Source organism: Plectropomus leopardus, chromosome 12 (genome assembly GCF_008729295.1).
Source record: "Plectropomus leopardus isolate mb chromosome 12, YSFRI_Pleo_2.0, whole genome shotgun sequence".
Lineage (NCBI taxonomy): Eukaryota > Metazoa > Chordata > Actinopteri > Perciformes > Serranidae > Plectropomus > Plectropomus leopardus.
The window spans coordinates 12,794,473-12,819,533 of record NC_056474.1 but is presented as its reverse complement, the minus strand read 5'-3'; the positions used below and the strand labels follow the sequence as shown (position 1 = coordinate 12,819,533).

Genomic DNA, 25,061 nt, shown 5'->3' with positions numbered 1-25,061 from the left:
AGATAATTGGACAATTCACTTCTTCCTGTTTTTCAGATCTCATATGTTTAGAAAAAGAAGGAAATCAGTGCAGGGACCAACCAAGTGGCAACCTCCGGGGCTGAAAAATGAAGCCAACATCCAAGTGCCAAAAACTGCAATTTTTGAATGGCCACTTGAGGCTTGCTCTGGAAGCCAGTCAGTCCCCATAGACCCCCATGTTAAAAATGCCTTTAGATCAACTTTCCAGAGGAAATAAACATGTTTACACCCTGGTAAATAAATCGTTTTGTTCTCTATGGCTAATTTCAACATTTATGGCAACTGTATGAGTGATGAATTTTTATATAACTCACCCATTTACATTTAATTAAGGCTTAAAGTTATGCATAATTAAAGGCAGGGCCACTTGAGTGACAGACTACATTCTACAGCCCTGTTATAACAGAGATTGCCCTAAAGGGCTGCTACAAAGTTCCTTCTTTACGTCTCTTTTGTATTTTCACACAGAACCAAACAATGGCAGAATCATGACCTACCTGTGTGTACTTTCAGGTAGCATGCCGTGACGTTTAACAGTACAGCATCCGCTGCTAATGTGACATATAATATAACAATAAAAATGGCATAACATGGAAAAAACAATCATCTACTGTCTCTTTTATATGACAGCTAAATCTCATCCTCTGCTCACGGTGCAAGGAACTCGGGGTGGGTAATCTGGCCTAAAAGCACATCACAATATTTCAGGGTATTTTTGCAATAATGATATTCTTGACGATATGACAAAAATACTGCAAATTTTTCATTATTAATTTCAAGAACATGCAGTTGTAACAAATAAGTGTTATAACTGGATATTTAAACATAAATGTAGTTTGCCTTCAAATACTAAGTAAAAATTAGTAAAAATTAGTAAAAATTTATTTTGTAAAAAACAAAAGTAACTTGATTCTGTTTCTGTATCAAATGTAACTATACAACACAATATAATCAAAATGCAATAAAAAAAAATTACACATCTAAATGATTGCAATTTCGCATTCACCCACACTTGGTGTTGTCATATGTAACAGTATAAGGCCATTACGTCAACAAGTTGAAATACTGCCATCATCAAAATATGAATAATTCTTGTTATATAAAAAATACTGGTATTAGTATGGGCAATATGATATGGCACAAATCTACATAATAAAGATGCCCAGAAAATCATAGTTTTCCCCAATTAGCAGACATTTACGGCTGCAGTTCTTCTTCTTTGAGTTAGCCACTAACTGCTATAGCTGCTTTTTAAATCTCCAGAGGGAAACACGCCATCAAAACGTCACACCTGTCCCGTCAATGATACCCTCCTTTTTAAAAGGACCTCGATTCGGTGCTGTTACTACCTACGATGCTGACTCAAAGGCGAGAAAACTCTGTGCCCCTCTTCCGCGATCATGCCTTTGATTATATAGAACGGTGAGGCGGCATAACGCCAGGATATTCCCGCCTTGAAGAGGCGTTGTAAAAGGGAGATAAGTCAGAGTCACACCAAGCCCTTGCTCAACCATGGCTAAACCATCACATCCAAATATGATCACTTCTGCCCCCCCCCAAAAAACTGATGGTGACCACCAAAATGGCGAAGTCAAGCCTTCCAAATGGGAGTCTAAAAACCAATGGACTAACATCATGGGAGCTGTGTCCATTATTTTATACAGAGTAATGGATCAAGACAAAGATTGAGCTGCCCCAGTAGGGTCTCTCCTGGGTGAGAGATGGCAGTCAGTGGGTCAGTTACCTATGTGGTGATGTTTGAAGCAAAGGTCAAATGGTACTTTGTGCTCTCGAGTCCCCAGAGGTTTGAAGGACAATCTGCTTTCTTACAGACTGTAGACACAAAGTGATGAATGACTGCAGAGAAAAAAGGAAACTCTGCTGCCACTCTCTTACCGTCAGAGTGATCCAAACTGACATAGAGGTTTATCTGGAGTCACCACTAAGTGGTTTCATGCTGTAAACCCCCATTTGTTTTCTTGACAGGTGTGGAAGCCTGAGAAACACCAAGAAAGGTTGCGCTAATAAATCTGTGCTGTGTGTGTGAGAGATGGCTGCACAAATCTTGCCACTTTAAACGCTGTGTAGTCACCAACCCTACATGTGCTGTATAAATATGGCACTCTCACTAGCATACTTTGTTTCCACAGCTGCTGCTGAAATGGGTCAGAGCACATATTCACTGCTGAAGGGTAACACTGCAATTGGTATAAATCATGCTTCTCTATTTCACATCTGCCCTGAGTACAACAGCACGTGATAACTGCGTGTTCTGTGCTGTAGACAATGAAAGCGTAAGTGGCAGCAACAGAGGCATCTGTGGCAAGACAATGGGAATGTAAGATTAGAGTTAATACTGCCTAATACAGCCAATCTCAGCAGTGTAGAGAATATAATCCGGTTAGTGCATGTAGTAGAACCAGCTTAGCATGAGACCAGTGACATGCTTGTTAAGACATTTCCTTCTTACTATATTATCTGGTTGTCAGAAATTAATTTAGTGTCTATTGTTGTGACACATGCAATGCTTCCTGGGTGATGAGGCTGCATTAAATGTTCTCAGCCTCCCTGTGATAACAGCGTAGGGTTATTCCTTGTGACAGGACAGCAGCTGTTGCCAATTCATACTGAGATTGAAATGCATACATGCTGCATTTGGGCTTTGTTGTGCAACTTCATGTCCAGCTGACTTAGAAAGAAGTGTTTTATTGTATCTGAAGGGACATTAATTATTAAAACGTCTCCTTATTATATAAAACCACATGCGCACAAAAACACATGTAGACACAGGAGTGCTTAATTGCCATATAATTATAATCTTAATTCCTGCTTTGTTTGTGGTTTACAGTAAGAGAGTGGTAGTGCATACCATACTATGCTATGAAACTGCAACGATTAATCCATTAATCAATTAGTTGTCCACTTTCATTTGAATTTATTTTAGAGGGAAAAGTTCTCTGAAATTCTTAAATGTGAATATTTGCTGTCTTTACTCCACTATGACAGCTAACTGAATATCTTTGGGTTGTGGAAAAAATAAGACCTTTGAGGATGTCTGCTTGGGCTTTAGGAAGGACTGACATTTTACAGACCAAACAACTAATTGATTAATCAAGAAAAATCATCACCATACGCCCCTTTTACACAAAGTGTTCAAGGTACAAATATTGTTCCATTATGTCGCCACGATGTTCTGTGTATAAGGAATGTTTGAGGAATGGAGGAACAGAGTTGTCTAACCTTAAAGCAACCACGGGAGGAAGTACCAGCACAAAAACAGTATCTGCATAAACAGGACACCTGGCAGGACAGGACCACGGGCTGGACGAGTGTGACGTTTTGACAGTGCATTATGTGTGCGACCCACCACGAGAAATTTAAAAAGCATCTAGCAGCAGTTAGTAGCTAACTCAAAGAAGAAGAGCAGTGGCTGTAAATGTCTGCAAATTGGAAAAAAGAGGTGCGGGTGTTCCTTACCTGGCAAGCAGAGAACACCAGCAGCCATATAACAGGGATAGTACATGATTGTCAATGCCATGTTAATACCATTTTGAATGTTAATAAGATGATGTTGATGTGTGTGTTATATGTCACATAAGAGGCCAATGCTTTTGTGTTAAAGTCATGCCTCTTTTGTTTCCACAATGCCGGCATGCTCTCTTAATTCACACACAGGAGTGGGATGATGCTGCCGTCGTTTGGTTCTGTGTAAAAATGCAAATGAGGCCTAGAGAAGGGACTTTGTAGCAGTCCTATGACACCATCTATGTAAAAAGGGCTATAATCAACAGATTAATTGACAATCAAAATAATCATTAATTTCAGCCCACCATACTATAACCAGTAATTAGTAAAAACAGTGTCAGCATTTCTGTATTTTTTTTTTTTTTGGTTTTGGTTTTGTTTTGTTTTTTTTAACAGAGTCAATTTCAGATTAACTGGTAATGGATAAAAAAGTAAGAATTCATGATCTCACAGTTCTCAATTTAGGTGCCACTATAGTAAAACACAAGATAACAACTGCTGCTTTAAAATGGTTAAATCCACAATGCTTACATTAAAGCCTGTCTTTAAGTACCACCATTTCAAATGAGTCATCAATGTAATGTAATCTATTGCTCTCAATGCTCTTACATTGACAAAATTCATCACATTATGAGATGATCAGTAAAAAGATGAATAAGCAGTCATGTCAAACAAGCTCAATTTCACACCCTGAATTCAGATAATTAAATCCATAAGAATGACCTCCACATATTGATGTACAGGTTTATCCTTTGCCAAAGCTTCAAGCCATCAAATTAATAACATACTAAAAACATCAGACTGAATCCAATTGATGCCAAACTTCAAACACTTTACGCTACAGTAAATCATCAGGGACCAGCCCACTGCAAACACAGCCAATTGTTTAATTGGAAATAAAATACGCTGAGATACAAGAAGAGAACAAATGTTTTGTTTGTACCTGTGCAGATACTGGATGAGCGTGCCGTCACTGTCTCCTCTTTTTCCTGTGCTCGGATGCTCTGGCATGTGAAAGTGTGCCTGCAAGCATGTGTTTTCACTGTGTGAGAGTGAATGCATGCATCTCCAGCTGAGCCCGTGAATCTGCACGCGCTTCAGTTCCCTCACTCAATGCACAGCCTCTCCCTAGAGCGTGAGTGTGTGGATCCAAGTCCAAGGGTGTCTGTGTGTGTCTGCACTGATCTGCGAGCTGAATGCAGACCTAAGCATAAAAGCGGATCTCGCCTGTGTCCTTCCGACAGACGTGCCAGTGATTACCACACTGTTCTATTGCTCCCCCCAGCCCAAGGACAAAGCACAGCCACTGGGACAGGTGGACAGGGACATACACAAACTTCAAATCTGATTGGCATGAGGGAGCTAACGTAAAGGGGAGGGGCTTGAGGATTTTGTAATCATTCAATAAAATGCATTCAGCCAATAGGAACACAGCTCATGGGTGAGGGTATGGGAATTACTGAAAAAGATTTATACATGCTCAGTGGGCTGCAGATAATCTAATGAGAAAACAAGATTCCAGAATGATTAAATCAAGTGCAAGATTGCAGATTACTAGATTAGATTTCATTTAAATGTGAAATTCCCACAGCACAAGGACAACACTGTTTTGAAATCATACCATTAAAATAATATAGTACATATTAGAAACCTTTACACAGTTTTTATGATTCTGGCTGCACTAAATTATTTGTCAAGATTGGTATGATAGTGGACTATAAAGCAACTTCATTGTTTATGAGCATATATGCTGATACCGGCTCAATTAAGATAATGAAGATATTTCCCTACCTCGTCCTGTTTTGACAGCAGTTCAAGGCACAGATGGAGAGCAGCACAGGTTTCACTGGAGAGCTCACTGGTCTCTTTGGCTTTCAGTAAAAGAGGTGCAGCCAAAGCTTTTGAAAAATACAAAAATTATATTTTCAGTGCAGATGTATACATTGAGCTACAACTAACAGTTATTGTTCATGTTGATTTACCTGTTACGCCTGGTATTAACATTAGTTTTAGTGATTAGATCACAAGTGGACATGCATTGCCAGCTGACCACTTGTGTTAAGATGTTGTTACTGCCTACATCAATTACACTAGAAGGGCCCCATGGAGTTATTATACCCACAATAGCGCTGTCAGCAGAAACAGCAGGCGGTTACACACCACTTTGTCCAACTTGTTGTAAAATGAAAGTTATAGAACGCTGTTGAGCTCTCAACAAAACAACAACCATGTCTACATTGATGACGTAGTCCTCGTCGGAGAAGCATCAAGACACATTTGCATTTACTCGACAAAAGACACGCAAACAAAAGCATCCCATCGCACTTCAGGGCCAAAAAGATGCATAACGAACACAAGAGCGTGTGCCTCTAGTGTGCCATAAAACATACCGGTGAGCAGCCCTTTCTAAAGAATAACCATGGCATGACCTGATAATATCAAGCATTTATTTGTCCTGTTATATCACAGCTGATCTCATCCTTTGCTCAGAAGGTAAAAGGTTCCCCAAACTTAACGTTTTCCCACGCTGCTGACATTTTCAGCCACTGTTCTTCTTTGAGTTAGCTGCTGACTACTGCTAGCTGCTTTTGAAATTTCCTACCAGGCACCGCCCATCCTACCCATGATCCCACCCTACCCATTATCAACTAACACTAATGCCGGTAGAGGGTCAAGTGAAGTTTTATAGTCCACAAAACACTGCCTGAGTTTCTTGGGGTAAAGGCTTTGCACTCATCTCCCAAACAATTGAAAAAAACAGTCACCAGAATTCAAACATTAAAAAAATACATAATAAAACCACAAAATGTGTCGATACTGCTCATACAAGTGACCTGGAGCCCCAGCGTGTCAAGTTGTTTTGAAAAAAGTCACTGGCACCAAGTCTCTGTGTGTGGGGGAGGCAACCCGGTGGCATGTTAACACTGGTGTGCAGATATGGGAAGCTCTCGTTGGTGTTGCGTGCATACATGAAGGCAGCCCCCACACTGGGAGCTACAGGCTTCAACAAGGCTAAAAACATGGCGCCAGTGATGTTTATTCAAAACAGCGTGGCATGTTGGGGCTTTAGGACACATGGATTACTTTGGACGAGCAGTATGGATATATTTTGTGGTTTTATCATGTCTTTTTTTAACATTTGAATTCTGGTCACCGTTTCCTTAAATTGTTTGGAACATGAGTGCAAAGCCTGTGAATTGCCAGCAGTGTTTTGTGGAAAATAAAACAACTTTACCCAACTTTCCATCAGCATGCTGGTAAGTAGATAATGAGTGAACTGTCTTTTTTGGGTGAACTATCTCTGTAAGGGAGAGACTACTCTGCCGTCTGCCCCCCGCCCCATTCTGCGATCCGACCTTTTATACAGAATGGCGAGCCAGAAAAACTCATTGAAAAGGCAGTGCAAAAAGGGGTAATGTGTCCTTTGGTCATATACACTTGTACTTAGCCCTGTCCACTTGTATTCAAATCACCCAAGATGCATTTGAATACTACATGTAAACAGGCTCTTTATGTCCAAGCAATGCCAACATGGGGGCTATCATTATTTGTAATGTCAGAAAGATCAATCTCCAATCAACCCCTTAGACTTCTTTTGTGACCATTCAAGGACTACCAACTGTTAAGGTGACAACCGCATAGTAACGATTAGATTTATCATGACAGTTTGCAATCAATTTACATTCCACTGACTAACGATTAATTTAGAATTAATCAAAATTCTACTGCAGGTTTTTTCAGCACTAAGATGTTAAAAATGGGCACTGGATTAACTACATCATATGTAACTTACTTTTTTATTTTTTTCTCTTTATTAACAGTCAAAATGTAATTCAGAACAGACACTTACCACAGTTCTCCTCATTCTTCACCATCGACAGAAAAATTGAAACTTCACTCTCCAATTTCTGCTGTGAAGCATTGGCTGCCTGCACAAAACAAGAAAGACACATTGGAAACCTCCTCCGTAAATAGCACTTCTTCCTCTCTATCACCTAATAATATACCTCATTAAAAAGGTATGAATTTAATCTTACCTGAAGGGCTTGTGACATATTCCTCACTGCCATGGCACCATCTCCATCTCCATCTGCATCTGCATCATTAAGAATCTGTTCTTGGGTGCAGTGGCGAGTGCTGTAGGATGAATGTGCCTCAAAAGCATCCAACCATCTCTAGGTAGAGAAATATCAGAAACATTTATTTGCAGACAAACATAAGACAATTGGATTGCTCAGGGAGGGGTTGGGAAGGGGGATATAGTAACAGCAAAGAAGGTGAATCTCATCTCACTTTTCTTGTTGCCACTGAATCTGTCTTTGAGGGAACCTTAAAATAATGAACGGTGCCATCAAAGCACCTGAGCATGAAGAAGCAATGATCCCATGGTTTGACCTAGAATGACAAAACGAAATTACTTACAGTCACGCTTGCTGCACTAGATGTCAAACATCAACATGTCATGAGTACGATGTAATCACAACTGAAAGATCTAAGGTATGAGCATCCTTGTATAGTCATGAAGGTTAATTAACTACAGTGAGTCTCTAACCTCTACTACCTACCATGCAGTAGGCTTGAGTTAGAGACTTATAGCCCTGTTGTCTAACACCAGCCTGTGCATCGGCCCTCGAAAAAGAAACATGAGAGATAAGACAAAGGGTTTCTCACATAGGCACATACTGTAAAAAATATAAACATTTTAAAAATCACAATGTAATTTAACTACAGTGCACATGTAGTCACTGTTACAAGGAATACTTCATTAGTAAAAATTACCATTTGTATAACAATTACACATCCTGTGTTATGTTGAATTTGTGGAGAAAACTTTTCTCCTATACCTCAACAATAAACATGGAATCCAAAATTCTTGAAGAATTTAAGTAAATAAGGGGCCTTTATTTAATATCAACTAAAGTACATCAAAACATCTGTTTACAAACTCTTACACTACTCCTGCAACATAATTCATGTCTCATTTATCCAGTCATATGCTCAGTAGCTCCAAACACATGTATATGCACATGCATAAAACATCATTTTGAGCATTTACACACAAGAGTAGCGTGCGCTGAGCATGTGTGAGCATTTGAATTAAATTCAAACATGCCCAGGCACACGGGTCGTCCCTGCGTTTGTACAGTAGTGTTTTAAATCATAACGTTTTACCAAAAATGTATGTGTTTGGAAGTACTGAGCATACGACTGGATAAACACACTTGGATTATATCTCACGGGTTGTGTGAGACTGTTGTTTTGTTTTGTTTTTTGTCAAGAATGTTTCGCTAAATAAGAATTTCAAACTACAAAACAAACCTTGTTTACTTCAAATCATAAAAAAATGTTTGCCTTTTTGGATTTTCCAGTTTTCTTCACATATTAATGTAACATGGTGAGTAACAGAGATAGAAATGGTCATTTCGCTGGTGAAGTATTCCTTTAAAGTTCAACTTTTCACTGAATGTTTTGGGAACTATGGATGCCTCCACCTCTTACAAGAACTGTTTGGAGAAAATGAGATTTTCTTATATTTCAGCCACTATAGTTTAGAAGGCATTGTCTGCTTAAGTTAGGTATTTTACACAAAGCAAATCAAGAATGAACAAGCAAGAAAGAAACTTCTACCACTGCAAAAACATACATACAGAAAGTTCAATACACTAGACATATATGCAGCATATTTTTTAACATAAGAAAACTGCATACATATAAAGTTATCTCACTGTCTGGGGTACCAGGAGAGAGTCCCCTCCTCAATTATCACCCAGTGTGATCGCCATCCAAGAAAACGTGAACTCTGTCAGAGAAACATAAAGTAAACAACAGATAAACTGTGCAGCAAAACCAAATCACATGAATGAACATTTCAATTTATTCATTTTAAACTCTTTCTACTGATCTTTTTTCATCTTATTCAAAATAAGAATTTCAGGTAACACTTGAGGGGCTCTGAAGGGATTTTTTGTATATCATAATGATAATTATGTGCTGAGTAACAGTAAACAAAAAAAATCAGTCTACACCATCAAATGTATCTGAACAAAAACATTGCCTGACATATTAAGAGGAAATAAGAAAACACTTGAACGTCTGGGTACCTTCCAAAGAGTGCCTTCCATCTTCTGCACCCCACTGTCCACATCCTTTGTGGGGGAAAAACAATTTTCAGACATGTGTACAGACACAGCCTGATTGACAGCATTAATGATTTTGTGGTGACACAAGAAACACACAGCTCAGGTTTTTGGTACAACAGTTAAAGTTTCCAAGGTAAATGATATATCTTTTAATTACTTAATAGCCTGGCCTTTCTTTTTTTAATTCCCACCATGACTATGCACTGCTCTACACTGAAGCTGTGCCAGGCTTATCAGACATCCAAGCAAGAGCAATGACTGCTGCTTTTTTTCTCTAAAGTCACAAGACCATATATAAGAGATGTGTGAAAGGAGAAAATGCACAAAGATATTTGTGTGCACCTATATTTTGGCCAGCTGCAGGACAGCACTTTTTCCTGAAAGAGAAATGCAAACATGCACTCTGTGATTAAGGTGCTAGACACACCAAGTGCTTCAGTACAAAAAAATGAGTTATTAGCTCATAAAAAGCCCAAAATCCAAATGTTTAATCTTCTGGGAAATGTGAATGAACTTGGGTAAATTCCAATAAAATTGCTTAATTACATTAAGTTTTGTCATTGCTAGCTTTGGTGGGGCCATTTGCCCACTGGTGTGGATAGTGAAGAGGCCAGAGGATCACCACAATGATTAGGAATTTATGATCACTGTTGCAAATGACAAACAGCTATTATGAACGCCACTCTATGCCCCAGCCTCAAAATCTGTGCCTGGCGCAGTCTTGTACTGCAGCTACAATGCCCATGTGCATCTGTTTTTACCAGTAAAATGTAAGGAAATGAAGCTTTTTTTTTACATTTTAATATATAGTCAGCTTTTTTCGCTGCCTTCCTGAATACAAAGTTCCAAAAGACATGACTGTCACAAATACTGATGAAAGCAAAATTACACAAATAGATTTGGTAGTAAAATGATAAAAAGCAGAAGAGGTCCACATTTGTGTAAATAATATGTTGCCAGCATCATCAAATTGTTTTACAAGATATTCAGTATATGAGTATTTGTGGTCACACACTAAGTCTCAAACATACCTAAACCAGGTCATGTGATATGCTACTAAGTTCAGCACACTTTGTAGACAAATATTATTGGGATTACTACATAAATTTGCAGATGAGAATTTAATATCCAGAAATTCAAATTATAGACATTACCGCTGACTACTCCTTTAACAATCTGACCATACAGTGACCAGTCTTATACTATGTGTCAGTCATGTTTTGCTTTACATTACATGCAACGAAATGAAAAAAATATGCAACTGTAGCTTAAATCCTCTGCCGGTACCTACCTCACATAATTACCAGGTTGATTGAAAACTACTCATCTGCACTTACCTTGTCTTGATAGGCTGCTAGAATTAATCTGAGTTCATCACTGCGGACCAGGTCCATTGCTGTCTGGTCTGCAACACAATAATCATCATGCAATAAATACATAGACGTAACCAGCACAAAATGCTGCAGATTATTATTTTTTTAATTTTAATGTGTATTATTTAAAACCTCTGACTCTAAAATCATCATTGTGATTGTTATTGCACCACTAATATATTAGAGTAATAAGAGGTTAAAGTTAAGTGATATACCATTGCTGTTTTTAGCAGTGGGGCTGGCTCCAGACTTGAGCAGCTTTATAATACACTGCTTCTGCCCCCTGTAGGCTGCACAGTGTAAGGGCGTATTCCCCACTGAGTCTCTGCAGTGAACGTCTGGAGCTTCTTTCCCACTGAGCTGAACAACATGAGACAGAAAACAACTTAAAGCAGAGTACACTGATTTACCTCTTTTACAGATCTAACTGCAATGGGAACTCATCTATGGTAAATTGGCAGATATTATGTTGTTTGTGGCTGTCTAGTATTCAACATTGTCACCTACATTTCAGACCCTTGGCAAATATATCAGATATGTTGGACTTTTGCTGCTAGAATGTGGACAAATTCTGAATGTAATCCTGTAGTTTGTGCATTTTTTCAATATCTCAGATACCACAAAACATGTAAAGGGAGCTGGTTTTCAACTAGCTTTGTATTATAACAATGTGGATTATATGTGTAAATGACGTTGATAAACTTACTTTCATCTTAACAGTGCCCAGATCTCCCAGCTCGAATCTGTGTTTTGTGTCATTCGGTGGACTTTTGGTGGCTCTGGGGCCGTCGCTCAAACTACAGATTGTACTACTATGGGCACAAAGAGTGTAGAAGCAGATTGAGACAGAGAGCTGCCCCCCCTTTCTCTCTCAAACTCAGACCAAACCAGATCAAACGGTAAAACTAGGCAGTGATGATGTTACTTGATTGCCTTTCTTTCCCCAAAAATGCTTTTAGAAACTTCTTTTAGTACACTGTTTGGCTGTATTACGAGAGCTATGAACAGGAAATGGGCACCACATTGTTTCCTGTATTATAAAAACTACAGCTGAAAAAAACTAAGATCAAACAATAAAACTGAGCAGTAATGATCATATAAAAACCTCTCTTAAATGTTTTCAGAAACATATTTTGGCTTACTGTTGAACTGTAATTCCGAATCTTTTATTACCAGTCAGCCGCCTTATTGCTTCCTGTGTCAAAATGGCCAAGCTCATATTTCGTCACCCACCAGAGGGAGCAGTAACTGCAGTAAGTTGTCAGTTTTCTCCCTCTTGATCACAAGCGACTGCAAGAGCCCTTTTTTCAGTTTTTTTCGGGTCATGTAGCTCCCATTTCAAATGTATTTGCATTTTTCTACTGCACAGACAGCACAGTTTTATGAAAAGACCATCCAGCATTGAAACACTTCTTTAAGAAATAAAGATGCTGTCAAAGTGTAATATATTCTGAAAAATTCTTAGAAAAGGTCAGAAGCTAACCAGTTTAGACAGAGTGGAGATGTCCCCCTCTCTGGCTGCCTCTAGAAGCTTCTCCTCCCGCCGCCTTGTCTCTCTTCTCTCTGCAGCTGCACAAATCAAACACTATTTGAGCACAAGGGCATCTTATCTACAGTAATGAGATGCCATCAGCGATTTAGAAAAAAAAAAGAAAAAAGAAAAAAAAATCCCATCATTTCTTACCCTCCAGCATTGTAATGATTTCATCATCCTCTGTGACATCTTTAGGGATTTGGGCTGTTCCATTGATTATGTTGGAACAGGCATCGTACCGCAGCAGCAACAGAACAATCTCCTTAGTAAGGAAAGAAAAAATAAAAATCTGACCATCATTTGCCAACACTCCAAAGCTTCAATGGGAAAATGGAAAATATCAGGTGGAGTCTGTGACAGTTTACATTAATTTGGCTGACAAAAAGGTTTATCACTAGTTTCAGATGAACACCCCTCATTAAAGTTAAAGAGATAGTGCAGAATTTTTGAAATGGGGTGAAATGAGGTACTTATCTATAGACAGTATATCCCAAATAGTAGACGTTAGTCGACATGTCCCTACTTTGGAGAAGAAACCTTAAGTCCTTCATAGAAGCTGAGCGATCTACTGTTTTGCAGGGGCCAGCCACAAAGTGTAATTAGCTACCTAAGACAAGTCCCACCTAAAAATAAAAAAACGAATCAGTTCAAGTGTGCGTTATCTTGAGACTATTTTCACAGATTTACCTTAATGTCAAAAAGCCTGTTCTGACAGGGAGGCGGTTTACAGCTTCAGTTCCCCATCTATGCTCTAAACAAAGCCGCAATACTCTATTAACAAGAACAGTCATTTTAACTCACCAAACACAGGAGCTGCTGGTCTACTGTTGCTTGGATCAGTTGGTTAGTTTGTGTTATTGTGTGACTATGGTGAATTTGTACTAACGATTTAAACCACCAAAGTCACACAATCACACAAACAAACTCGGTGTTTGAGGCAATGTTAGACCAGCAGCTCCAGTGTTCAGTGATGTTTTTCTCAATGGAGTCTGGCTTTAAAGAGAGCAAGATAACAGCTCCTTTTTCCCATTTGAAATCACGGTCTAACATTTTGGTACAGTAGTGAAAACACACTCAATATAGTGTACACTTAAACAGATCTCGATTCTTTGTGGTGGGAGTTTTTTTAAGTGGTTAAAATACAAATTGTTGCCAACTGCTCCATAGCATTACATTGCTAAGCTTCCCTGTCAGACTCCAGCCTGCATTTACTGTATGTAATATACCGCTTATGCATAAGTATTCCCCCCACATACACACACTTTTTAAATTCTGGACTATCCCTTTAACCATAAAACATGGGGAGAAGGCAACAAGCAACGAAAGATGAAAAAATGGCAAGAAATTAGTAAAAAGTACCAAAAAAATCACCTGAAAGCTGCTTCAAAACCTGTAAGTTCATAACATAATTTAAAATACGAAATTATGATTAACAAAAATATAGCTTTTCCCTAGCTTTTTTCTTTCCTCCTCCAGATATTTCCTTCAAGCCTTTTCAAAATTATTTTCTAAATCTACTAATGTTTTGCAATTTATGGAACATTTCTTACCAAGTTGGTCATTCACTCATTCACGTGTTTTTGACATAAATTGCACCCATTTGCTCAATGTTCAAAGATTTAAATACTTGTGATAGGCATTTAAAAGCAGCACAAGAGAAGTGATGTTGCTCCAGCTTTCAGAGGGAGGTTTTGTGTTGTGTTTTTTACCTTTCTTCCAGTATAGGCTGCCTTGTGTAGAGGTGTGTCACCCATGTTGTTCTGCAAATTTGCATCAGCACCTGCCTGCAAATATAGTACAGTAAATTCCACAGATTGTAAATGTTTATTGGACATAATATGAACACCTCTCACCTTGAGTAACTCCTCCACAGCATTTGTGTGCCCAAAGTAACAGGCCAGATGGAGAGGCGTCCATCCTGAACTGGCTTTAGACTTAGCTACAGTGACAGAAAGGAACATGAACACTTTCCAAGCTACATAAAATCATGTTAACCAGAGAGTACAACACAAACTCACAAGCTGATCTTACTTTCATAAATCTAGGAAAGCGACTACCTTGATAAAGGAAAGCAAAAATTAATATTAGTTGTAGTTCATGTAGGGCCATATTTCATACCTAACTGTTACGTTTACTTCTATTTTAGTTGCATCTGCTTAATTTTGTGATATTGTTGCAACTTAAAAATGACAAGTGAAGTTTTTAAGTAAACCAAGTTAGTCAGACTTAACTGAAAAATTGTATGAATGTTGCAAGTTGGCTGAAGCTTTACTAAGTATTGATATTTGGGATAAAATGGCATGACATATATTCCTGTTGAAATTTTAAGTAAAATCAAGACAAATATTTAGTCTGATTATTTCCTTATTTCCTTTTTTAGGTTCAAATATTTGTTTGTTTTGATTGTATAATTTAGTTTGTTTCCACAATAAATAGTCTTGTCTTAAGATGTTCAGTGTGGCATGTTGTGGAAATGAAAATAATTCTGTGAACTAACTACACTGAGAAAAAAGCAAACATAACATAAGGATATAAGAAAGAATATACTAAGAATAAGCTATACTCACTAAACCTTTTCAAGGCAATTGGTTTCCTATATTTAAAAAAAAAAAGTTAAAAAAATCAACCAGTAAAAATCAACATATCAAATTTGCAGTGTAATGGCGTTTTCTTTTTTACTTACATCTGTAGTTAATGTTGAGAGAGCTGCTCTGGTCGATTCTCGACTGAAGGAGCCTCTGGATGTCTGAAAAACTGCCCTCTCTGGCATAAAGGAGAAGCTTTTCCTCAAGTGAGTCTGCCTCCATCACCACTTGACTTCCTTTGGCCCAATAATGAAGCTAATTTAATCCCTGTCCAAGATACTGGGGACAAAAAAAACCCAATGTCTGTAAAACAGACATAAACACAACCAGAGAGCTTCTTGGCAGCAAATTAACGTTAGCTTAAGTCTTTAGAAACAAGTTAATTTAACTTAACACGCCTATTTGCTTTCTTTTAGCTTGAATGAGGAGGGAAAACTTAAAAATAAACGACACAACATTACCAAAGCGCTCAGGACGATTTCACCGGAACACAAACCAGCTTGCTAATTAACTTAGCTTGTTGACTAATAACGTTAGCTAGCATGATTTAACAACTTTAGACTTACAGGTCAGGATTTTCCAGTCTTATTCCACCAAACTTTCGCAGACTTTGGTTTGGTCTGACCAGAGTTTGAGGGACACAATCATTTCACAACCGAAATTTGATCGACCAGCTGACAGCGTTGGCAGCCGTCACGTGACCAGGCAGCAGCTAAACTGGGGGTGTGTGCAGAGGCGTCGCCAGCTGTAGGGGTTCAATTCAATTTTCATTTCAGTTGTATTTATAAAGCCCATTATCATAAAACACAGTTTGTATCAGAGGGCTTTACAGTATACAACATCCCTCCTTAGACCCTCACATCGTCTAGGGAAAAATTCCCCCCAAAAAAAACCTATAAAAGGGGGAAAAAATGGGATGAACTCCCTCCATAGTCCAAACAAAAACCACATAACAATAAACAAATAATAATACAAGCTGTACATTGTTCTTTCTAATGATATAGTATCATTGCCAGGTTGGATTATGCAAGATAATAATAATGATAATAATGATAAAAAAATACATTTTATTTATAAAGTACTTTACAGAAGCAAAATAAATAAATAAAACATAAAATAGATTAGGATATACATGATAAAATATACACAACATTACACAATATATTGTTTTTGATAAGTGATTTGAACTGGGAGAGTTTGGTGAAAATGTGTTTTGGGAAAGAGTTTCAGACAGAGCTGGCAGCTATGGAGAAGGCTCTGTCACCCCAGGAACCATTATTTGGAAATATTGTGTCCTATATATAATGACAAAAGACAGAATTTTATTTCTAATGAAGCTATAACATATCTCAGAATTGAAATAATATTTTCAAAGGATGAAAGGGCAATACTACTACTACTACTACTACCACAACTAATAATAATAATAATAATAATAATAACTTCATTTATATAGCGCCTTTAAAAACAGAGTTTACAAAGTACTATAACAAACAAAGCAAAGCAGAAATGGGACACACAGATGGCGATACAACAACATAAAGCCAACTGACTCTTTTGAAATGATCTCTTCATCACTCTTTGTGGACAGCAGCTAGCAGCTACAACTTAATGCCATATTACAAATTACATGTAAGCAAAAAAATGACACGAAATATCTGAATATATAAATGTTTGTTGTTCCTGCATGTATGGTGACAAATCTGTGTTTCATGTACCAAATTTTTTTTTTATCAACTTTCCAAGTGGTTTCTCCAACTTGAGGTGGCCTTCACATGAATTTTCCCACTCTGGAAGTAATTTTTTTTTTAGATTATTCTGACACCATATGAATGGTGACGCATGAACTACCATGTAACTGCAACATCCCTATCAAAATCAACATAATTTTATTTATTTGTTAGAAATTAATTTGTGTTAAAATATCAGTGCATTCACAACACATAACCAGACATATGACAAATATCATGTCACTACATACAGTGCAGAGTGCAGCCCAGTTCACCTTAAAAATCACCATAAATAAATAATAAAAAAGGGTCAAGCACCCAAGCTAGCTCAAGCATTAATGAGTCTGAGAGAAGTAGGGGCAATAAAAATAAAAAGCTTAATGTGGCCCACTTGGTGGGTGTGACCTATATCTGCTAGAAGGGTAAGTGACTGTATTGGTTGTGTAGTGTGTGTGTGTGTGTATGTGTATCCAATTCTTTGTATAGTCCTTTCATTTTAGTCAATCAGCTGAATATGCTATTTCGTGGTTCTTGGTCCTACCTATTGAATTTGCTGCTCATTTAATGATTTTGTTGACATGACTGAGGTGGATGTTGCCCAAAGCATCAAACCAGACCGTGACGTTGAAGGTGATGATGGATTCAATGACTCACCTGCAGAAAGCAAGTGAGGCTGATTGGTGGACATGGAGTTTGGGAAAACTACAAAAAGATGCATTCTGACAACAAAGAGATGCAAAGCAGAGACACAAAAACAGGCAAAGCAATATAAAGTGTGTGTGCCTTGATCCTTTTGGAGGTGGGGGGTCCGTTTGCACATCTGTGTTCAGGGGCCCACTGTATGATAATCTGCCTCTGAATGAAGAGATAATTACTGTCCAAACTGTACTACTGTAGATTAATTCTAGCAATATCACTAAGTTTTCAAATATCAACATTCAGTCCAACTACCCATATGAACTATACCTCTCTTCCATCCTTTGAAAACATTATTCCAATTCTGAGTTATATTATAGCTACATTAGAAATAAAATTGTGGCTTATGTCATTACATATAAGCACACAATATTTCCAAATGATAGTTGCCATGAGTTTTGCTGTTCTTGACTTATTAATGTTCATGAGTCCAATTCTTCTTTTGTACACTAGATGGAAGTATTTGCTGCTACAGGTGATGTCCACACAAGTTACATCTGTGTTTATAGCCTAAGCTTCTGAAAAATGAACAATGTCTTGACAAAAACCTCACAGAAATCCACACATCACAGTCACATTTAACCATCTGCCCTTAATTGCATCTTACTCCCATTTTAAAGGTTATCCATCTGAGACATTTTGGGCTGTACTATTCTTAACTTTAACTGCATACATTTTTTTTAGATATTGAATGTCACTTCTCTTGTCAGTTCTGAGTGTGTGGCTTTGAATGCCCTGCTTACTTCAGGCAATGAGGTCCCCTGAGGTAAGTGCATAGCCGGTAGAGGAGGTGATGGGAAGTCAGGCTGTAATGAAGCTACAGTTTGTGTCAGCAAGGACTTCAAAGATGAGTTATTTAGTCGCCTGTGAGAGGAGAGATGTCTCTTTTGAGGGCATAGGACTTGAATACTAACACACAAAATCACTTGCAGGGCCAGCTCTTGACTTTTGGGGGCCCTTCCCTCAGTGACGTGTTATTATTTCATTTACCTGAGCTGCAGTTTATAATCATTGTTGGCTTTTATTATATGTAATAAATCTTTGGATTTCACCCTCACTTTTGTCTAGTGCTGGTATTGTTTCGAAAAATTATGATACCAATACCAGGATCCTTAACCCTTTAACACCTGGATTGACATCAGTTTTTGTATGCTGCATTCAGGTGCGTTTCACTACCGTTTAAACCTCTGAAACCTAAAAAAAAGTGGTTTGATGTCTTCTAAAAACAAAGGAAAAAAACATAACTTGGCAAAATTACTAAAATTAGTGGTTAGTAGTTAATTAGTGAAAGGTGACAAAGAAATTACCTGGAAATTATCAAAAAACTTTTACATTTGTATTGTCTTAATTATGTATTTAAAATTATGTTTCAGGAAAGAGAAAGAGAATTTTTTTAAAGAAATTAACACTTTCTTGAGGTTATTGAATTGTTTGGGTTTTTAGTTGTTTTTGATTCTGTTTTTTTGTTTTATTACTTTCTTTTCCTTTTTTTCTCCTTTGCTGATTTTGAGGTAATTATCCTGTGACTTTTTGATCATTTCTTGCTATTTGGCCGTGCAGTATAATCCAGGTAATTTATACGCAGCAGCGTTTTGGCTTCATGTGCCACTGAGCAGCTATCATAGAAACAAATGGGGCCCCGCATTCAACTCTATATCCAGTTCTCTTAATACATCCATGAACATTTTATGTGCTCTTGGGGCCCTCTGTTGGCCAGGAGGCCCGAGCAGCTGCTTAGTTCACTTTGTGCGTTTGTGCGATGTGCTGGCTCCGATCACATGCACAAACGATGCCGCAGAGGTGTGTCATTTGAGTTTAGATAGTATCAGGAGCATTTGTTAGCAGTAAAAGAAGTCTCCAAATCAGCCCTATTTTGTATGAGTTTTCAAAGCAACAAGAGACATCCAACAGAGTTCTAAAGAGGCCAACTCAGCGGTGCCTAAATTGCAGATGCATCCGTCAGATCACACAGGGAATTTAGAGTAACAGGAAATCGTGACGATTATGCCAAACAAAGACAAACTCCTCTGACAAAGAAGAAAAACAAATGAGATGCACCAAATGATTTCTGTGCAGCAGTTTGACATTATGGAACCTAACGTTGCAGAAAATGTATATATCTGCAAATATTGTTTAGTTACTTAAATTTTAAAGTCCACATTCATATAGTGTTTTTACAATTATAGCTAGCGAGGTCTCACATTTAATACAAAAAAACGTAGATTTGATGGGTTTGCAAAAAGCATTTATTTATGTTTGGCCTTGTTGCTTCTAAGCGTCACTATACTTTTTATATATCACTACTGTTGAAGCTGCAGACCATTAAGGTTGAAAATGTGCTTGCTCTCTCAGCTGTTTACACAGACAGGGTCATGTGGACTGCAGCCACTTCACAGCTTCCCTTTAATTTTAAGTGTACATATCTAGTCGTTGGTTCTAATTAGTGCCATGCTCCACATTGTGTACAGCTCTAATGCTTCTTATAGAAAAGAGGAACCACTTCCATCAATGGAGAAATGCATCATGGGTTAAAGGTGGCCCTCTCTTTTCATTATGTTTGAGCTGATCATAATTCGCTCCACACTCCAGGGATGTTTGTATTGATCTCATTGCAATTACGGCTCCCTATACTGGTCCAACACCTAAATAAAACCTTCTCAGTGGCCCTGCCGAATGCACATTCTCTCTGCTCTTCAAAAACAATATAGTCTCTACATTTTATTTGTTAACATATATTAGTCCTTATTATTATATATTTCATTATAATGGTTTTGAAGTTCTGGAAAAACTGCTGCAGACATTAATCAAAGCGTATTCATCAAATCAGGTCTGGTGGGGGAAAAGAAGTGCACTGGGCTAGTTCTTGCTAATTAGCATGGCAATTATTGTAAGCTGTCACAGTTCTTAAGCAACGGGGTGGACTGTGTGTGCTCCAGAGCGTAATCCCTCACAAATTACAAGATAATGGAGGCAAAGAGAGGCCACTGCTTCAAAAGGAACCAGGAGATAGAATCCCCAGCAGGGACATTTTAGGGACAGGCAGAGAGAGAGACAGCAAGCGAGGGAAAGGTAGGGGAAAGAAGTACAGCATGTATTCCCTTCACATAGAGCTGTCTGTCGGGGAGGTTTGACTGCTTATTGAAGTTATGCCATCAAAGGAATCAGGTTTGATATGTCTTTTGAAACATTGTGCTCTTTTAAAACTGTAGCTTTAAATTGTATTTTGAGGATAATAGCCACCAATAAATCACTTTTGATTCTACTATATTTCATGTTGTACAGCATGAGTTCAGTGAATGTTACGGCTAATACAGATCAATAGTCTGTCTCTCTCCTTGATTCCAATGTGTGGTGTGCTTACCTATGGTGTAAAACACACTATTAAAAGCTCACTAACTGGGATTCACTAGTTGTAAACTTTGTTTTTTTTTTGTAAAGTGCAGAGGAGTTCTTGTAAACTGAACTCTTTTCAAGAAATATGAGAAGATAATTGTAGAGAAGGCACGCAGCACTCCGCAGTCTGCTGCAGTATGTCTAATATAGAGTATGTAATTATGTTGCCATTGTACATTCAGCACGATAGGATCTACAGTTTAACATTAGTGTTTAGTTTTTGTGTCCTTTCTTTAAACACCCAGTGCAAAAGCAAAGGTTTTGTGTCAACGTTGGGGCCCGGGGGTGGGCGGGGCACATGTGAAACGGATTGTTTGAGGGTCCTCTGCCAGAAAATTAAGAGCATCAAGCTTTATTTCCTGCATTTTGGTAAGATATTATGCACCAATTTGTACCTTCTGCATCAATTTATGGTCTAAATGTCTTTACTTTTGTCAAAAAAAAGTCCTCTGCTACTAATGTTTTTTTATTTTAAATGTGCATGTTTTTATGAAGTATTCTACCTCTAGAATCATATTTCATATGGTGATGTTTATCTTGTATATTCGTGTCGGGTTGTATATTGTGACTTCTTTTGTGATACTTATGTTTTACATTTATTGTGGTGTCTTTGTTACTAATCCCTTGGATTACAGAAAAAAAATCTGAATACTTTTGGGTTACTTTAAAATCAAACAAACAAAAAAATATTGCATCTTAAACCAGTGTAGTAGTCAAGACTACCTCAACTGAGACCAAGTCATGACCAAGACTAGAGTGTATCCAGACCGAGACGGGACCAAGCCCACAACAATATAAGTCCCACACTGCATGACACATTTATGATAAAATGTGGAAAATGAAAACAACTGGCACTCCTCAAAATGATCTAAAAAATCCAAATTGCCATGAAAAAAAACACCAAAAAAATTTCGATTCCTATTCATTTACTTATTTTATTAATGCCATATACAGTACCAGGCTATAGTCATGGCATCACACTGGGTGGGGGTATGGTGGGTATTAGAGAGAATTATGATTAGGATATTTTGGGTGCATGGTTGTCTGTTGTAGCATAGCATTTTTTTTTTAAATGTTTTGTTTTTAATAGAGTGGGGTGGAAGTGTTGAGCAAATTTGAATATTCGGGGGATGCATCACGCCCATAGAATATTTACTGCCTAGATACAGTAGATGTTTTAGTGTTTCATAATAAATGTCTGGATAAAATAATCAAAGGGCATTGCAGAGGTGAATGGGGGAATTTTCCTTTCTTTTCTATGAGCAAAAGTGAAAAGTGAAAAACAAAAAGGAGCTGAAATCATGCCTTTATCGAACACCTTTTTTTGCACAAGCAATTTCATTCTTGACCAGCCATGAAGTAAAATCCTCTTTTTCTGAGACCAAAACAAGACCATCCAAAAATGCCTGAGACCTTCAAAAAGTGGTGTTGAGACCAAGACCAATCTCACGTACCACAAAATTGCCTCGTACTATAACAATAGCGTCTGCCACAAAAGACTGAGTTTCACATATATTCTATCTTTTCCTCTTTAAACAGCTCCAAATATTTTCAGTGCAAAAAATATTTAATTTTCATATTCATTTTTATTTCAGTTATTTTCATTTAGCTTTTATTTAACCAGGTTTTTCCCATTGACATCAAAGATCTCTTCTACAAAGGAGGCCTACAGCCAAGAATAGCAGCAACAGAGAATTTCAACAACAAATAAAATTCAAATAAAAGCACGAAGATTTGAGTAATACAGAACGACCAGATTAAACAGTTGCACACAGACAGCCAAGATTCATTATATTTCACCATGGTTTTAAATTAATACAAGGTCACCATGTGTTGAAACTAAAGATCATTTTGCAGATTCTTCCATGCTGTAGGTGCAGAGAACCTAAATGCTTTTTTCTCCCTATTCAGCTTTGACTTTTGGCACAAAAAGACGCAAAAAGTCCTGCTAACAGAGATTGTAATTTCATCATTTCATATTCAAAAGACAGGTTAAGTATGTAGGAGTTTTACCAGGAGTAGCTTTGTAAAACAATAAATAAATAAAAAAACATACCAGTGACTGAGACATGGGCACATAGAGCTGGCCAAATCACTTTTGAGTATCGAACACAATAATGAGTAAAAGAACTATGGTTTGTCAAATCACCCTTACAAAAACACTCCTGGCACAAACTCATGTGTATTCTTTATGATGTTGGAGGATGTTTAATTTGTGTAACTTTATTTTCACTGCATTTAAATTAATGGCCACATGGAGGACTTTGCTCTCATAACACAAAAAGAGCACTTGAACCCTCCATCTTGACTCATTCTGTTTCCTCCCACCGTGTCTGCCACAAAGTGGAGCACTTGTCTAAAACGGTCATATGTCAGCTTTTATTTAGCCAGAGCATTTGTTATCTGATTGTGTAATCCTGATTACATGTAATCCATTATTACCCAACCATTTGAATAGGGCCTTTTAGATTCACAGCACTGTAATTTGCACTTTTAATGGTGAAGAAGTTTTAGGAAATAAATGGTGCCAATAATAAGTCATGTGTTCTCTTTTTTTTTTACTTTATAGCTTTTTATTTGGAAAGGAAAGTTCACAATGCTTAATTAAGTAACTTCTACTTCAATATAATTCATCACCAGGCACATTGTTTCTCTAAAATACTCTGAAGTACATTGTCTCCTCTGTGAATGAACCCCAGTGGATCATCAGGTTAAGCCATTATTCTCACAGGGCTATTGTCAATCACACTGATAGGTGTTAGGACACTAACACATTTATATTCATGAGGGATATTATTCTAAAATAATTGCTTTATTACAGCAGGATAGATGTGACACTGCTTTGGGATAGATTACCTTGAGTTATTTGTCTGTTCACCTTTAGCTATAAAACTGGAGCAAATAACCTACTTTCAAAACATTTTTAAATTTGCATCAACTATATTTAAAAGCAACTGAAAGCAAATTTTGCTGACATTAAAGCAACTAGTGCTGTACACATCATGAAGGAAGCACACATGATATATACAATCTGTATTATATTTGCCATTTTGTCCTTTTGCAACCAGGACTTTGTCTTAATTTTTTTACTTTCTTACTATGTCCACAGCTAGGGTCTGAAACTAGCATCCACTTGAATTGTTGGAAGTGATGTGTTAAATCCCCAGGCTATCCACAACTTTGGCAGACAGGGAAAATGCACAGCATTTAGTAAGGTTAGCACTGGACTCACTGAAGAGAAAAATTTGAAAGTCACACACAACTGCTATATAAAAACAACGATAGAGGCCATAGAACCTTACTGTTTTTGACTGGCAAAGATCACCAAATTTTAATCGATAAACACACACACACACACACACACACACACACACACACACACACACACACAGAGAGAGACATACACAGAGAGACAGACACACACACACATGCTCACTCACAAATGGATCAGCTTCAAAAAATGGAAAAGGACAAAACAAAATGACAACAAAAAAGGTACAAAATTACCTCAAAGAGCTAAAAAGCACCAAAAAAAAAAAAGATAAATACAAATAATTGCCTAACAGTCAAGACAAGACAAACAAAAAATGTATTTGTTTCAGTGGCAGGCTGTGAAACAAGTCAATTTTAGACCCCGTACACATTTTTCCTGTCAGCTTAAACATGGTGCATCTGTTTATTTATCACTTAAGGTTTCCATTTACATAATTCTTACTTTAATAATTATTGCACAGTGGTGTTTGCAATTACAACTTGTCACAACTCTAAATTTTGGAATGAGATCTGGGTACAGAGATGCATAGATTACCCAGCTTGTGGCTTTTGAAGATGAAATAAAAAATTTAACAAGTCAAAATGCTGTCACGATGAGGCACACCCACAGCATTTCAATGAGCTTCTGTGGATCTGGAGCATAAGGTAAATGTCAGCACCCTTCATCTCGCGAGCGTCTCTGCCAAACAGACTGTGAGGCTGTGAAGCCGTCCAACTTTGAGTTCAGCTCTCTCATTAATGATCAGCATTTAATACGTAAACTGTAACAACTCTGATGTGATGTGGAGACA

At 37.6% G+C, this 25,061-nt stretch overlaps 1 protein-coding gene across 1 annotated transcript in view; it reads right to left on the bottom strand.

Annotated features, from left to right (window-relative positions):
* LOC121951385 (oxysterol-binding protein-related protein 1-like) overlaps positions 1-15,814 on the bottom strand; it is a 34,672-nt gene extending 18,858 nt beyond the window's left edge. The window contains exons 1-15 of the mRNA XM_042497685.1: positions 15,745-15,814; positions 15,277-15,457; positions 14,447-14,532; positions 14,303-14,377; positions 12,744-12,855; positions 12,543-12,628; positions 11,275-11,419; positions 11,024-11,091; positions 9,648-9,692; positions 9,273-9,346; positions 8,112-8,175; positions 7,840-7,941; positions 7,584-7,721; positions 7,397-7,475; positions 5,338-5,444 (exon numbers count right to left, since the gene is read on the bottom strand). Coding sequence (XP_042353619.1) covers positions 5,338-5,444; positions 7,397-7,475; positions 7,584-7,721; positions 7,840-7,941; positions 8,112-8,175; positions 9,273-9,346; positions 9,648-9,692; positions 11,024-11,091; positions 11,275-11,419; positions 12,543-12,628; positions 12,744-12,855; positions 14,303-14,377; positions 14,447-14,532; positions 15,277-15,400 — 1,305 coding nt within the window. The 5' untranslated portion in view covers positions 15,401-15,457; positions 15,745-15,814. The remainder of the gene's footprint in view (positions 1-5,337; positions 5,445-7,396; positions 7,476-7,583; positions 7,722-7,839; positions 7,942-8,111; positions 8,176-9,272; positions 9,347-9,647; positions 9,693-11,023; positions 11,092-11,274; positions 11,420-12,542; positions 12,629-12,743; positions 12,856-14,302; positions 14,378-14,446; positions 14,533-15,276; positions 15,458-15,744) is intronic.
* Between the last annotated feature and the right edge of the window lie 9,247 nt (positions 15,815-25,061).